This window comes from Pyrgilauda ruficollis, unplaced genomic scaffold (assembly GCF_017590135.1).
Source record: "Pyrgilauda ruficollis isolate IOZ18807 unplaced genomic scaffold, ASM1759013v1 scaffold49, whole genome shotgun sequence".
Lineage (NCBI taxonomy): Eukaryota > Metazoa > Chordata > Aves > Passeriformes > Passeridae > Pyrgilauda > Pyrgilauda ruficollis.
In genome coordinates, this window is record NW_024526488.1 from 3,777,239 (window position 1) to 3,792,655 (window position 15,417).

Consider the following 15,417-nt stretch of genomic DNA (forward strand, 5'->3'; position numbering starts at 1 on the left):
GTGTCAAACTGAAAGTACTGCTTAACAACATTCAGTCTGGTTTTTAATATCTAATCCTTCATGGCCAGTTAAGTGGGGAAGCAATAATCCTTGCCTGCACTTGGTGAATGACACAGTCTAAACAGGGATTGACATGCTAATGAGGAGCTTAAGCAGCCGGGATACAGAAGACCGAAAATTAACCTGAAATGACATGTACATTTTCCCAGTAAAGACAGAGCCAGCAGTGAGTTTACTGTGCCAGTGCATGGATCTGTGCTTTGCTTCAAAAAGCCAGAGGGTCAGAGCGCTATGGGTCTTGAGCAACATACCGAATTACTGAAATTCAAGAAGAAAGAACTGCCTGAGCCACGGTGCCATTGACTGCTCTCTCCTGCACCCTGAGGCACCTTGGGTTTGTATATCACATATATCAAATATTTTTGGCTTTTGATATCACAGAGTTCTTATAAGGGGATTTGGAAACAATAATGATTTCTTCTGGTTTTTCAGTTCCAAGTGGAAAAGGAGAAAAGAAATACTAACAAGAGCCTCACAACCATAATTTGAAGGATAACACTTGATAGTTACTTGAATTTTTATCTTGAAAATTAGGCTTGCAACTCACTAACTGATCTGTTTTTTCTGCCTCCAAATCAAAAGAGTGAGGAGTGCCAGCCAGAGGAAAGCTAATGTCACGGGTACAACTTGACCAAGGTGAGTGGCTTAGCATGAAAGATCATGAGGCTTTATTTTTGTCTGAAAGCCATATGTTTGAGATGACCCCTCTAAATCTGGAACTGGTCTGCTCACCTGCAGCTTTGATGGGAAAAGTTCTGGAAATGGCTGTCTGGAAGCACTTTGTCAGTTCAAACATGGTCATAAACAGATTATTTGTTATATAATCTAAGATTGTAATTTCATGTTGCTTTCAAGAACTGCTAAAAAAGTTAATGTTAGTTAATATTATTTGATGTTAATATTAGTATCTGTTATGTGAAACAGATTTGTCACTGAATTCCTGTTCTCTGAATTCCAGCAGTAGTATTTTTTGCCTAGGAAGTAGCTAACAAACTCTCCTCTGCTGTTTATTTTCTCACTGAAAGTTTTTAATCCCATTAAAAGCCCTGGGGAACTTAACAGTTCTCTGTCATTTGCTGAGAACCATTAATCAGGACTGTGTTGAGCTATGGTTCATAAAGGTAAATTAGAAGAGAACATAATACCAAGGCCCAATAATAATGTCTTTAGTTAACAGGGGTAAGTTTACAGCCTCACATTCCCCTGGGAAAATGACCTCATGGTCTCCACTGTACCACTTACTAAAGCCACTTTCAAATTATGTTGCAGAAATGGAGGGTCTGCAGGAAAATCTTTCACCTCACAAAGTTGAGCACGACTTCCTATATTTGAGCAACTTTAAAAAAAGTTTCCAATTTAAGAGCAATCTATAAATCTGCCCCACCCTGTTTCCTGCAGTCAGTTCCTTTTGCAAAGAGGTTTTAGATACCAGGACTGTATTATAGAATTCCAGGTTTTCCTCCTGCCATCTGCAAAGAGATGTTCAGAAAGATTATACTGGAAAATACATGGAGAACTGTTTTTTTTTCCCATAACTACTGGTTTCATGCACATTTCAACTCCTAACCTATAGTCAGTGCCTAATGTGTATTTCCTCACTTTTCCTCTTACTTTCTACTGAAAGAATTAATAGCCATCTGGATGTTTTGGGAGAAAGGGGAGTAAGAGTTGTCCCAGCTGCATCAGTGCATTTTCCAAAGAAGGCAAGTGCAGAAAATCTCCATTATGGTGAGCAGAAAGAATAATAATATCAATATATAAAGTCATATGACTCTATTGCCATAATGATGGCCCAAAATTCCTACCTATGGATGGAGAACAGGAAGTCAGAGGTCCAGTCATAAATCATAGAATCACAGCGTGGTTTAGGTTGGAAGGGACCTTAAAGATCATTCCATTCCACCCCCTGCCATGGGCATGGACACCTTCCATGACCAGCAGAACACAGTCAGTTGTACACAAAATAAGCAAAACTCTCTTAAAGAGAAAAATCTGAGATGCACTGACATTATTAGCTGCTCCAAGGCATCTCCCAAATACATCCCTGCAGAGATAAAGCTGAAGGAAGTGAGAACCTGTGAATTCTCTGCAAAGGCCACTGTGGAAGCAGAAGGAAAGGCCTACTAAATTCGTAATACAAAAATTAAGCACAGCAATGGAAACTGCCTGGTTTTGATCTTAGGAGAAGCCAAATGAGAAGTTTTCTAGTACATCCCTGAATGTGAGACAACTTCAGACTTCTAGATATTTATAATCTCCTGGAATTCCCCCCTGCTTATAAACAAAGAAACCCAGAAGCTCTGGGGTTTGCACGGATTTATGCAGGAAAGGCAGAATGTGTATAATCAGACAAAAGTTTCCAAGTGTTACAGGTTTTGACACCCATCTCAGAATAACCAGTCTCCCACTGGACAGAACAACCCCAAATTAATGAACTAAATTTTGCTAATTCTCTAGTTTGTAATGTGAACCTCGCAAAGCCAGGAGAGAGCTTTGAATCACTGACTCTCATACAAACAACTCAGCATCCAAGCTGCTTGGATCACTGGGAGAGCAGATGAGCAGCAGCGCAGGTGTTTACTCCGTGACCTTTTACAGCTGCCATGAAATGGTTCATCCCCCTCCCTTATGGCTAGTGCAGACATTTGCTTTGGCTAGTGGAGCTGGCAGGCTGCTCACAGGAAGCTCAGCAATGCTTCAGGAATGGAATTTGGCTTTGCTCATCCTTTGGGCGTGGCAGCAGTCTGCCACAAGAGCAGAAAGAAGAGGGGGTAAAAAATACCACCCCTGTGTCTGTAGAGACCAGTTCTGTGCAGTCAGATGGGAGAGATGCTCCTGTATGAGCCCAGCAGCAGCACAGTGGCCCTGCTGTGCTGGTAAAGATGAGCAAGGGCAATGAAGTTGAGGGGCTAAGCCGTGCTGACCAAAAAGAACAGACCAGAAATAGACAGCAGTGGGTCAGCATCTTCATCTTGCACCAATCCTGCCCACAGCAGAGACCAACAGTACATTTCCAAGGGCTTGCTAAGGAACTTGAAACTTTCCTATGCCAGGAGAGGCACTGGAGAGGTTGTGAGCCTCAGGAACATCTCTAGTGCATCAATTATAGAAGATACCATTGTTATATAAACAAGGATAACTTTGCTTCCAAAGACTTTTCCTTGTTTTCAATGGGAGTGCCCATGGTAATGGTTCACAAAGCATCTACACCAGGACATGGATAGTAGGTAAAAATTGAACGTGCAACACACATTGATCTTGGTTTGATATAAATTAGGATAAATCATGCAGAAAGATATTTCTCTGCACACTGCTAAGGATCATAGCCATCACCAGACAATGGGAGAATCAGAGCAAATCTCTGTATCAGTTTGTCCCCAAAACACCAACAGCTCTCCATTAAACAGGTGAGTGGAGGGTTCTGTAGGGCCCTCACCTGCTCTGCTGTGAGGTTGTGCAATTTTTTAAGCTGGCTATAACACATAACGAAGAGGAAAACAAAACCAAACTCTGAGCAGAAACATCTTAAAAGTTTCAGGCTACTGTTTGATAGTCTTTATTCAAAGGGTGCAGCACCAATGAGCAAAACAAATTAACAGCTGAATGTGAAAGCATTTTCAGGTTTGCAGACTCTCAATACCTTCAGATTAAGATTTCTTCTTCTTCCCTCACTCAGGACAAAATCCAAGAATAATTTTTTCAAAACTCAGAAGTTTTGTGTTTGAGTGTTCGCAGTCACATGCACTCAACAAAGTTTTAAAACAATTTAGTTAGTTTTTTTTCCCCCAGGGAAACATGTCTGGGATTCAGACTGATTGTGTCACCTTAAGTGACTGTAAAGTCACTTTAAACTGTCACTTTAAATTTATCACTGGGACAAGCCAATGTTACAACAACCTTAATCTCCCTGAACGGCTCTCAATCATGAGAGCCATCAGGATCCATGCCAATGTTGCCTACTTGATATTTTTGACAAAAAGATGTTTTAAAATGTCTGTCAGCTCTTGAGATAAATTGCTATAGCCTTAAAAACGCCATGTGTGCAGAACAGTAAAGCAACATGGAACAATTGCCTGTGGAATAACAAGAGCAAGGTGGGAAGCAGAAACACAGCTGGAGTGAGGAGACTAAGGTCAGAGATTTCTGTACAGCCAAGACTATTATCTATCTACAAGCTCATAGGTATTTCTGTGTGAGGTCAGCTGAGCCAGAGAAGTTTCTGAGCAATGTGACATTAACATTTCCAGGCATACGAAGAACCAGAGAGCTGGACATAGCTGTATGGTCTTGTGATTCAGCTCACAAAGCTACTTAGATGAATGGTCTGTAATATAAACCAAAAATCAGCACTTGTGAGAACAGCACCTTATCCTTCTGCAGTTCTTTCCAGGTAGAATGCTTGCCCAGACTCAAAAGTATTTAAAAAATATGCATGAAAAAGAATGGCTACATCAGGTAGCCATAGTAACCAACATCTACAAGTGGGCAACAAAGAGCATTGAAGCTGTCCCAAATGCTGGTTTCTGTATTTACTTTTTAAAGGATGGCTCCTTTTCTCATTGCCCACGACTTCATCTATCCAAAGCTGTCTAAACAATGCAAGTAACTTGGCTTTTTCCCACATTATGTAACTTACTTTTCTTCCAGCTTCCATGGAGCCTTTGCTTTTGGACTGAAGATTTCCAGGTTCAGCCTCAGTAAGGTGACCTTTAAACTGAGTAGAGACTCTCCAGCAGAGACAGTGGAGGAGGAGTTACTGTGAACTTAATTACAGACTCAGGTCTGGTTTGTAAATGTCAATGATCTTTGTCAGGAAAGCAAGTTTAGTAAAACCACATCTTCAGAAAGCATTCTCTGAAAAGGGCTTAGAAATAATTGTAAATTATTAAAAGGGAAGAAAGAGACCTGAACACATAGTGGCTGCAAAGACATTTGTATAAAAATCATTTATATTATTTCTGTGTATCCTAATGAAAAGATTACTTCTAAATTGTACCCAAATCTCACATCCAGCATTTTTACACTGTTAAAAATTTGGAGAGAGTTCAAAGTGGTAACAAAGTATCTAAATTGGCAATCCCCACCACAGGATGCAAAGGGAGTAACACACTGGGAGAACATCTGCTATCCCAACTGTGACCTGGAAGGGAATGTGAGTGAGAGTACTTGGGTTAAATATAAGAAAAATGCCAAATATCTGCTACATACTTCAAGGGACTAACAAAGTCATGTGCCATCTGTTTGTGCCGTGTTGTTCATTCTGTTTTCTCTGGAAAGCCAGATGTTGGTAAACTGGGACCTGGCCAGATGGCTTCCAGTTAGGGAATGGTTGTTGTTGCCTCTTGTCCTAAGAAATTGAATTTCTTAAAACTGGGGGTGACTATACTTGTCTACAGGTGAGCTGGTGAAAATGAGCAAAAGCTTTCCAGCCTGAGTTTTACAGGTTAACAAACCAGCAAAGTCTCCTGCTGCTTAGCTCCCTTGGGACTTGTGGTCTCATATCTAGGAACAGCAAAGAATGGCTGGAAGACATAAACACGAGGTGGGGCAGAATTCTTGGTGATTACCTGGAAGCTTATGATGCCTTCAAGTACTGTGTGGGGAACTACATTTTTATTTGTATAAATTAATTGGAAGGGAGCAACCCTGAGGGTTTTGCTGGAAAAACTCATTAAATCAAATTTACCTGTTATGTGATCGACTTCATTGTAAGAAGAAACATGGATAGTTCAGCAAAATGAGGGAGGAGCTGAATATTTCTGTGGATTTGTAAAGCCCTCAAAGAAGGGTATAAAATTAATACAGTTATGTGGTGGCATCAGCTAAATTAAAACCATTCAATATGGCAGTCTTACCTGGTCATGGGCACACCTGGGGAAATTTCTTAATTTTAACTATAGGAAAATGCAGGACAAACACATATGAAGTTCCCAATATGATTTTGGAGCTTTTGCTGAAATTTCTTAATTTTAACTATAGGAAAATGCAGGACAAACACATATGAAGTTTCCAATATGATTTTGGAGCTTTGGGAATTGCACCAAAGCATTGGTGGCAGTGGTATGGTATCTATTACTGCATAAAGATGTTCGTGTTCTGGAGTTCTGGAGCCTTTTTGTTTTCTTAACCTTTGAAGTCAAACAGTTCAGGTGGCAAAAATTTGGTTGTCACAAACCACTGGCTGATGGGGAGGTGTGAAATGAGTTTTGAGAATGACTCAAGTCAAAAAGTAGTCCAAGAAAAACTACATTCTAGGTTAAAAAAACACTGGGCAGTCACAGTGAGATGCTATTTTAAAGAGCATTCTGTGATTTAAAATAGTATCTAAATCTCCAGTGTTGATTCAATGCTACTTAAAATACCTTTCACTGACAGGAATCTTAATCTTTGTGAGGAAACAGGAGCAGAAGAGATTGACAGTGTCATTCTAGAAAGATGCAGGTTCTCCTCTGCAACCTCCCCTGGTGTTTATTGTAAGTTAACTCTATCACAAACAATTACAATTCATTGTTTAATAAGTCAACATGCTAAATCTTGATTTTGCTTCTTCATGTGATTTTAAAATAACGGGCTTATAGCTGGAGGTAATTTACTGTATCAAAGATGAATGTTGCAGTTGATCTACTCAGATGCTTTTAATACAATAAATATACTGCTTTTAATATAATTAAACACATGATGTAAAAATTTTCCAGAGCTCCAAAATGGAAAAAATTAATAACAATTGCAGAAGCTACAGATTTCTTATTCTTTAAAGATCTGACAAGTAAATAACAGGATACAGGGTATAGAATTTCCCATCCTTTTAAAACCACTCCATTTTGCTGAACACTTGACTTTGTTCCTCTGATATTTCCATGAAATGAGTGTCAGGGATGCAAACGTGGGTAATATGCTGAGGTTCCCAGAAAGCAAAATGCAGCCTACAGCTATAAAACCTGTGATTTTTTTTTTGCCTACTGAATTCTTATTTTAATAATAATAATAATTTTTAAATCTCCTCCTTAGGTAGTTTGCTAGTGGAACTTTAAAAAAAAAGATACTTTACCAGGAAACAGTCTATTTATAAAGTATTTTATACATTTTCCCACTGTTTATGGTATGCAGTGATGAGTTTAAAAATATCATTTCCTTTCCAACAATCTTGATTTTCCTCTTTGCTTTGATGATCTGTAAGTGGCCATGTGAGTGTTTAAACAGCATTTTGCGTACCTCAAGCCAGCAGGAAAAATCTTCCTGTTATTAAAAAAAATTATGGGTACAGAAGGAAACAGGGATTCAGTTTCTCCCAATGAATGAGGTTCCAACATTCTGCCTTATGGATCAGGATTAATTGTAAATTAAGTGCTTTCTTTTATTTTGCACATGCAATTTATATCAAAGCCACTGCACATATTTCACGGTGACTCTGTTTGATCTGAGTGGCCATTTGACATGGGGATGGTATTGATGTTAAGAATAAGCTTTCAGTGTTCTTGCAAGCAGCTACCTAAGGATGGCTGAGTTAGAAACCTCTGAAAATTGCAGTTCATGTATGCTCTGTAGCTTTGCAAAGACTGTAGAGCTAACAGCTATATTTTAAGAAGATTCTGTTCATTCCAAGTAATTTTTTTTTTTTTTTTTGGTTCTTGGCTACAGAGACCAGACAGATTTTCCCTCAATGGCTTCTTTTGTCTATTTAGTCTTTGGTGGCAGGGGGGCTTTGAGTTGAGAGAATGTCTCTGCTGTCCTCTCAACTGCTAATTGTCTGAGAGCGATGCAGGGGAGGACATGTGAGCTGGGGGTACCAAGACTAGAACTGGCACATGCTGACAGACAGCCAAGGACATGGGTATGTGTCCCAAAAGCAGCCCTCCAGGTCAGATTCCTTGAAGCTGCTCACCCTTCACTGTATTCTTCCTGTCATGTGTGAGGGAAGCAGCTCTGCCTTAGTCCATGTGGGAGCAGAGACAAATTCTTGAGATATGTGGGGAGGGACAAGCAGCTGGCACAGATCAGTGATCTCCAGATCCCAAAATTACATCTAGTGTTCCCAGCCTCCAGGTGGACATCCAGGTTTAACTCTTCTGGCAGAACAGCAAACCAAACTGCGGCCTGCTTGTCAAGACAAACTATTTATTTAGCAGGAGAAACAGGAGCTCTGCTTATTCAAAGTCGGTCGTTGAAAATTCTGGATTCCTCCATTGACTGTCAGAGAAGCACAGGGTGGTTTCAGTTGGGAAAGAACTTTAAGGTCATCTAGTCCAACCTCCCTGCAGTGAGCAGGGACACTGTCCACTAGATCAAATGTTTCAGAGCCCTGTCCAGACTGACCTTGAACGTCTCCTTGAATGCTCCTCTATTAGATGATTGAGCTGACCTTGGCTAAGAGTCATTAATCATAAGAGTCCAAAGGCTAAGAGAGACTTAGGCTAAGAGCATAAAGTATACAAGGCATTACAGGTTTTTTACAGGAAAAAAAAAATATCTAAAAGAAGATGGAGTTTCTCAGAGACTGCTTTTTTCTTTTGTTTTTGAAAAGCAAAGGAAAGTTCGTGAAAACTAGGCTTAAAGAACACCAGACTGCAAAGGTAAGCTCTTGTAATGAGGGAGACACTTGAACCAAGGTTGCTGTCAAGAGCCATCTTATATGAGGAAATGAAAGGTTTTACAAATGATAGAACATTACAATTCACTGGTAATGAAATTATAGTCATGGCAAGACTGATTGGCAGATGATGCCATGAAAAAACAGGATGTGACCATAAATTATAACGAACTGACTGGGATGAAAATTTCATCCCTGTTGTTACTTGGCAAAAGAAGTTAGCCAGCTTTCTGTTGAAACAATCTTGGGAATTCTGCTGGAAAGCCAGGAAGTTGTTAAACAACTTCATTGTGGTCATGCACCCTACATGGTGAGATTGCCATGACCACCTCCAACACACACCCTACTTTCTGGGATGCATTTTATCAGGCTTGGAAGATAGCTTCACTGAGAATGTTTCGGTGTAGTGTAAATAGGCCCAGCTCATGTATTCAAAGGATTTGTGTAGCCAAGCAAGTTGGTGAAGAACAGGACACAGGCATTATCCAAATGGATTAGGGTAAATGAGTCCTGCTCTTTACAAAGCAAACTTCATTGGCATGTTGGAAACCTAAATATTGCTGGAATTTTTTGGTGGCAGAGAATCCATCAGCAGACCCTGCAGTGCAAGGATGATGGTGGCTAAATTCTAAGAGAATTTAGTGTCTCTATACTATAAATTTAATACCATACAGAAATAAATCTAATCAAGTCCCTGGTGCATTTTCATCCATGCAGTGCTGGTGTACTGTCTGAGAATGGAAGTGAGAAGGGAAGGGAAAAGAAATGCTGAGGAACATCTCTTCTCCAAGAGATCCATTGGATGTTTCAAGGCTGAACACACCTATCCATGGATGTCTCTTTCTCCATGGGAAAAGTGTGGGACAGGCAAGGGGAGAGCTTGGAGAGGAAATGGGGTAAAGTTTGGGTTGGCTCCTGATGTTACTGCCACGGTCTAATGTAGATTGCAAGATACGTTTGATAAAATTCCACACAGGGGTACACGGCACAATAAAAGCTGGGAGTAAAGATAAAATATACAAATCTTATCTGCTAGGTATAAAAGATTACAAATTCAATGTATATACATGAGAATACTTAAAAGGATGAGCTGTGCTTGAATCCACAATAGGAAGATAGAAAGCTGCACAGGCCTTTTAGGTTTTATTTTTGTTTTAGCACATTTTTTCCCCAACATTACCAGTATCAAGAAGAAAAAATGAGGCTACATCCCAGACTCACTTGAGAAAAGAGATAAAATTTTCCACTTACATCTTTCATTTCTCCAGAGTTTGCAGAAACTTGTCAAGAAGCAGCTTACCTCACGTGAACAGATTCAGAGATATATTTTTATTCACCTTTACAGCAACTACCCACAGTTGCTGTACAAGATTATTTAAGATATTCTGCAAAAGAGTGATGAAGAAAGTCAAACCTAAATAAACAAACCATTTTATGAAACACCTTCTGCATGCATGGCTAATAGCTCTGTTTTTCAGTTCTGTTAATAAGATTAACTTTCTGCTTCCATAAAATCATGATGAGATATGAATATTTAGTAACTAGTATGGTTGTCTGACTTCTTCTGTATTTGGACTGTGACTACCTCGGGCCATTTAGCAAAAAAGTTCACATTCCTTTCACACCTGTCCTTGATTGTGGAAGAATTTCTCCTAAGCAGGATGGCTTTAAGACTTACTTTAATATAAAATTGTGTATCTTGTACATTGTGACATCAATCCTGTGCTGTGTTAGTCCCCAGGGCACTACTGAAGACTGCAGAAGGGTTTCTTTTGCATTCACCTGTAAGACAACTGAGTTGTCACCCAGCCTTTCTGGGTTTTGAGTCATCCTCACCAACTCTTTGGTGGATCTGCTGACTCACTTGCTTTCTTTTAAGTCTTTTTGTCTGTTTGGTGGCCAGGGGGTGGATGTCTGCTGTGATTACTGTTGTTTTTATTGGGTCTGCCAAGAAAAGTGCTGGGGCCAGCAGGAAGCCCCCTGCATGACAGAGAGCAGGGCAGGAAGCTGCTGGAAACTTCTTCTATTGCCCAAACCAGCCAGATTATGACAAGTGACATTTCCTAAACTTGCTTGGGTGGCTCCTCCACTGGCTGGTAACTTTGTGAGGCTGATGGTGAGCATGGGGCTTTTCTGTCCTTCAGCTTTCAGTGTAAACTGGCATCTACTGGTAATGAAATGTTGGGGTGTACAACAGTTTTAATTGGGGAATCCTAAAACCATCTAATTACTTTTATTAGCAAAAGCAGGGGCTTTTTTCTCTGTGGGCGTTACTTTTACCTGTTTTAATAATTGACAGACATGGAGCACCCAATATCTGCTATCACAGTCTGAAATTTCTGGTTTTTCTTAGCCTTTTCCTTTCCTATATGCACACATGTTGTCCTTGAACAAATGCTGACGCTAAATCAGTATGAGAAGAGTGAAAATTAAAATGAGTGCTGCCCTGTGACTCTTGTGAAAAGCATTCTGGACCTCCTAAGCCCCAAATGGGTCAAATATCTTGGTGCATAGGTGTGCTAGCACTTTTTTTGAGCTCCTGTAGAAGGACAGAGGCCAACAGTGCTCCTAATTAATTATTTCAACTTGCTTGTGGGCACACACAACATTGTTGCAATTTTTTTTTATCAAAAGGAAAGAAAACACTGCTTTTCTTTTTCTGCCTTTTTTTTTTTTTTTTTTTTTTCCTAAAAGGGTCTATTCTAAGAGGGAGACTGCCAGCCTTGGAAGTTATGGCCTTCTGAGAGCTGACAGAATTTCCTGTAGGAATTGCCTTTATAAAAGCTGCTTCCTATCAGGTTTTTATGTTGCTTTAAATAAACTGTAGGTATATAAAGTATATAGGTACTTTAAAATGTTGGAAAGTGAATAGTTAAAAAACCCAAGTAAGTTATTTGGTTTAGGTACTAAGACTGATTATCTCTAAACCCAAGAATGTTGTGTGAAGCTGAGTTTTTTCCATTATCTATGGGAACCTTCTGCATATGGACAGATGATCTCATTGCATCACTGATAGGGATTTGTGGCAACACCCTTTGATCCTGCTTGGAGTCCCTGCCCCCTTCTCACCTCTATCCTAATCCTTCCCTTCTTCCCTAATCCTTGCTCCATGTGCCTTCCTTGCTGCCTGTCCTGCTGGGTGCACTCCCAGCTGCAGGCACCACCAGGCTGTTGCTGAACCTCAAGAGCTCCATCAGCACGTTGTTTTCAGAGCTCCTGCCCTGATGGCATCAGCTCAGCGCTGCTTTCACAACAGACGGCTTGTTTTCAGAAAGGGAGGAAAAGTGGGGGAAGCAGCGGAAATCCAACTTTCCACTGGAGATGTGTCATCCCAGCCTGAACAATAGCGAGGCAGCGGTGACTGTGCTGCACTGCCTCCGTGCTGGGGGTGCCGGGGGAGCCCTCAGCACAGACATTCCCACCACGCCTCTGTGGGGAGGCAGAAAGAGGAATCACCCCACTGATGTGTAATAACAGCCACACAAGTAAAAAGCTCCCAGCAGCAGGATAGTTTCCAGGCGTGCTGACCAGTCTGCTGTGCAGACCTTGTGAACAGTCCGGCTCAGGCTCTTAATGCAAGGACTTCTGTAGCATACACGTGTTTATTTTAAAACAACAATGTGCATTTTTTCCCAGAACAGACTGTATTTTTTCAGTTCTTTCAGCCACAGGCTGCATTCAGGCTTTCTCGGGATATAACCAAGTTTACAAGGCCTTTCCTTGACTCCCCTATCAATGTTTTCTCAAGGAGTAGTTTCCTGTTTACTGAGAAGGCTTCTGGAGGCACTTTCTCCTGTAAAAGCAGTTTTACAGATTCACAGAATGGCTTGGGTTGGAAGAGACCTTTTAAGGCTCATCAAGTGTAACTTCCTGCCATGGGCAGAGACATTTTGGCTTTACAGGATTTCTGGATTGTACACAATCTTTACACAATTCCTCAACCTGAAAAATTGTGGAGAGATCTTAGGATAGCAAAAAACTGTAATGCAGTCTATGGCCAGGTCTGGCAGAGCTGATGCCTCTAAGCAACAGAGAGATGAGATCTGGATTATGGTAGGGAAATAACCAAAAATTAATTAAAAATTACAGTAGCTGAGGTGTGTCCCCTCAGATCTGCTTAGGATCATGTCCTTGGATGGCACAAACCATCCGGGCTTGGCATAGCTTAGCTGGGTACCCACAACCAGTTTTCTCGGATTTCTCAAGAAACTTTTTAACATTTAAATGAAAAAAGGACCTGGTGGTGGCGATGGACGGCTGGCTGAACATGAGCCAGTGTGTGCCTAGGTGGGCAGGAAGGCCAGTGGCACCTGGAATCAGAAACAGTGAGACCAGCAGAACCAGGGAAGTGATTCCTCCCCTACACCCACACTGCTGAGGTACCTTGAGAGCTGTGTCCACTTTTGGGCCCCTCAGTTCAGGAAGGACCTTGAGGGGCTGGAGTGTGTCCAAAGGAGGGAACAGAGCTGGGGAAGGGGCTGGAGCACCAGGAGGGGCTGAGGGAGCTGGGAAAGGGGCTCAGCCTGGAGAAAAGGAGGCTCAGGGGGGAAATTCTGGCTCTGCACAACTCCCTGACAGGAGGGGACAGCCGGGGGGTCGGGGTCTTATCCCAATAAACAAGTGGCAGGACGAGAGGACATAAGGACGAGAGTCCTAAGCTGAGCGGGGGAGGTTGGGGTTGAACATCAGGAAGAATTTCTCCATAGGAATGGTGATTAGACAGTGGAAGGGGCTGCTGAGTCCCCATCCCTGGAGGTGTCCAAGGAGTGGAGTGGCATTCAGGGCTCTGGTCTGGTTGACAAGGCAGGGATCGGTGAAAGGTGGCACTCGGTGATCCTGGAGGTCTTTTCCAACCTGAGTGATTCTGTGATTGTGTAAAAGGCGCAGCTTTGCGGGCTGTGCCGGTGCGGAGCGCTGACAGGCCCGGCGCTCTGCCGTGGTCACTCACTCCGCGCCGCATGAGGGCGAGGGCAAGAAGCCTCGCCATGCTGTGGGAGCGGGCCCACAGCCGCCATCGCCGCTTTAAGCCGGCACATTCCGCGAGGCGGGGGCAGCTCCAGCCCTGCTACGCTGCGGGACTCCGCTCCCGGCCTGCTCCGCGCCCGCCCCGCCTCGCCTCGCCTCGCCCCGCCGGGCCTCGCCCGTCTCAGCCCGCGGCCGGCGCGGAGCGGTGGCACCCGGCGAGCGAGCGAGCCCCCTCCGTGCCCCCGCCGGCTCCCGCAGCCCCGCCATGGGGGGCGGCGGCGAGCGCTGGGCGCTGTGGCTGTGGGTGCTGTGGCTGTGGGTGCCCGCGCGCTGCGGCGCTGCCATGGACGAGTGCGCGGAGGAGCGGAGCGGGCGGGCGCAGCGCTGCATGCCCGAGTTCGTGAACGCGGCGTTCAACGCTACGGTGCTGGCCACGCACACGTGCGGGACGCCGGCCGAGGAGTACTGCGTGCAGACCGGGGTCACCGGCGTCACCCAGTCCTGCCACCTCTGCGACGCCGCCCAGCCGCACCTGAGCCATGGCGCCGCCTTCCTCACCGACTACAACAGTCCGGCCGACGCGACCTGGTGGCAGAGCCGCACCATGCTGGCCGGCGTGCAGCACCCCACCGCCGTCAACCTCACCCTGCACCTGGGTAAGGACGGGGAGCGAGACGGGGCGAGGGCACCGGGGGAGGAGTTAGCCTGGGCAGCAGCGCAGGCTGGGGATGAGCTGCTGGAGGGCAGCTCTGCGAAGGAGAGCTGGGAGTCCTGGTGGACAGCGAGGTGTCCACGAGCATGTCCTGTGCGCAGCGGTGTCCTCGGGTGTGTTAGGACCAACATAGTCAGCTCTTCAGGGCTGATCCTGCCGCTGTCTTCAGACCTAGTGAGGCACATCTGGAATGCTGTGTCCAGCTCTGGGCTCCTTAGGACCTGGAGCAGGTCTAGCAGAGGCTGTGGAGGTGATAGAGGGACTCGAGCATCTCTTCTCACGAGGTGGGAGAGTTCAGCTTAGAGAGGAGATGGCTGAGCCTCTCTGCAGGGAGGGCTCAGAGGCTGGAAACAGCATACTGCTCCCTGGGCCCAGCAATGGGACAAGAGACCATGGGCAGAAATGGATGCCCGAGGAAGAACTTCTTTCCTGTGCAGTGAACAAGCACTGGAACAGAGACCAGAGAGCCAGTTCAGTTGCTGACTTGGAGGTATTCCAGACCTGTCAGGACACAATCCTGTGCCATGTGCTCTGGAATGACCCTGCTTGGGCAGAGAGGTGGGACCTGATACCCCACTGTGGTCCCTTCCAACCTGCCCTGTTCTGTGATTCTGTGCTGAAAGGTCACCTGCACACCGGGCATTGCTGAGGCCCTGCCTGGGTGAGTGCCAGTAACCAGGCCCTGGGTGGTCCGGTGTTCAGGGGGTGTCATTGAATCCCTGCTCTGCAGCTTCTCAGCCATGTTCACCAGGTCACAATGAATGCTGCCTGCACCCCATGGTTGTGTTGGGATGTCCTCAACCAGGGGTCTGGCCCTGCGCCTGTTCTTCACCCCTCTGCTGATAGCTTACTCACATCTGCTCAACAGTGCTTGGTAAACTTGATTTTCAGCATTCTCCAGTGAATATTGCAGGGGTAGCTCCATGCAGTCTGCACTGGAGGTGATGCTGGTTTGTGAGAGGAGAGGCCTCCCTGCCAGAGGCAGCTGGAGTGGAGCAGGTTGCAGTGATCATGTCCCACCCCGTGCACCAGGGATCACAGAGCCATTTAGGTTGGAAAAATAGTAGAAAGAAATGGTTCCCTGTGAGGCTGG

General features: G+C 44.2%; 1 protein-coding gene across 1 annotated transcript in view; it reads left to right on the top strand.

Annotated features, from left to right (window-relative positions):
- Positions 1-13,761: 13,761 nt before the first annotated feature.
- The window catches only part of LAMC1 (laminin subunit gamma 1), a 67,444-nt gene continuing 65,788 nt past the window's right edge, over positions 13,762-15,417 (top strand). The window contains exon 1 of the mRNA XM_041479560.1: positions 13,762-14,268. Coding sequence (XP_041335494.1) covers positions 13,878-14,268 — 391 coding nt within the window. The 5' untranslated portion in view covers positions 13,762-13,877. The remainder of the gene's footprint in view (positions 14,269-15,417) is intronic.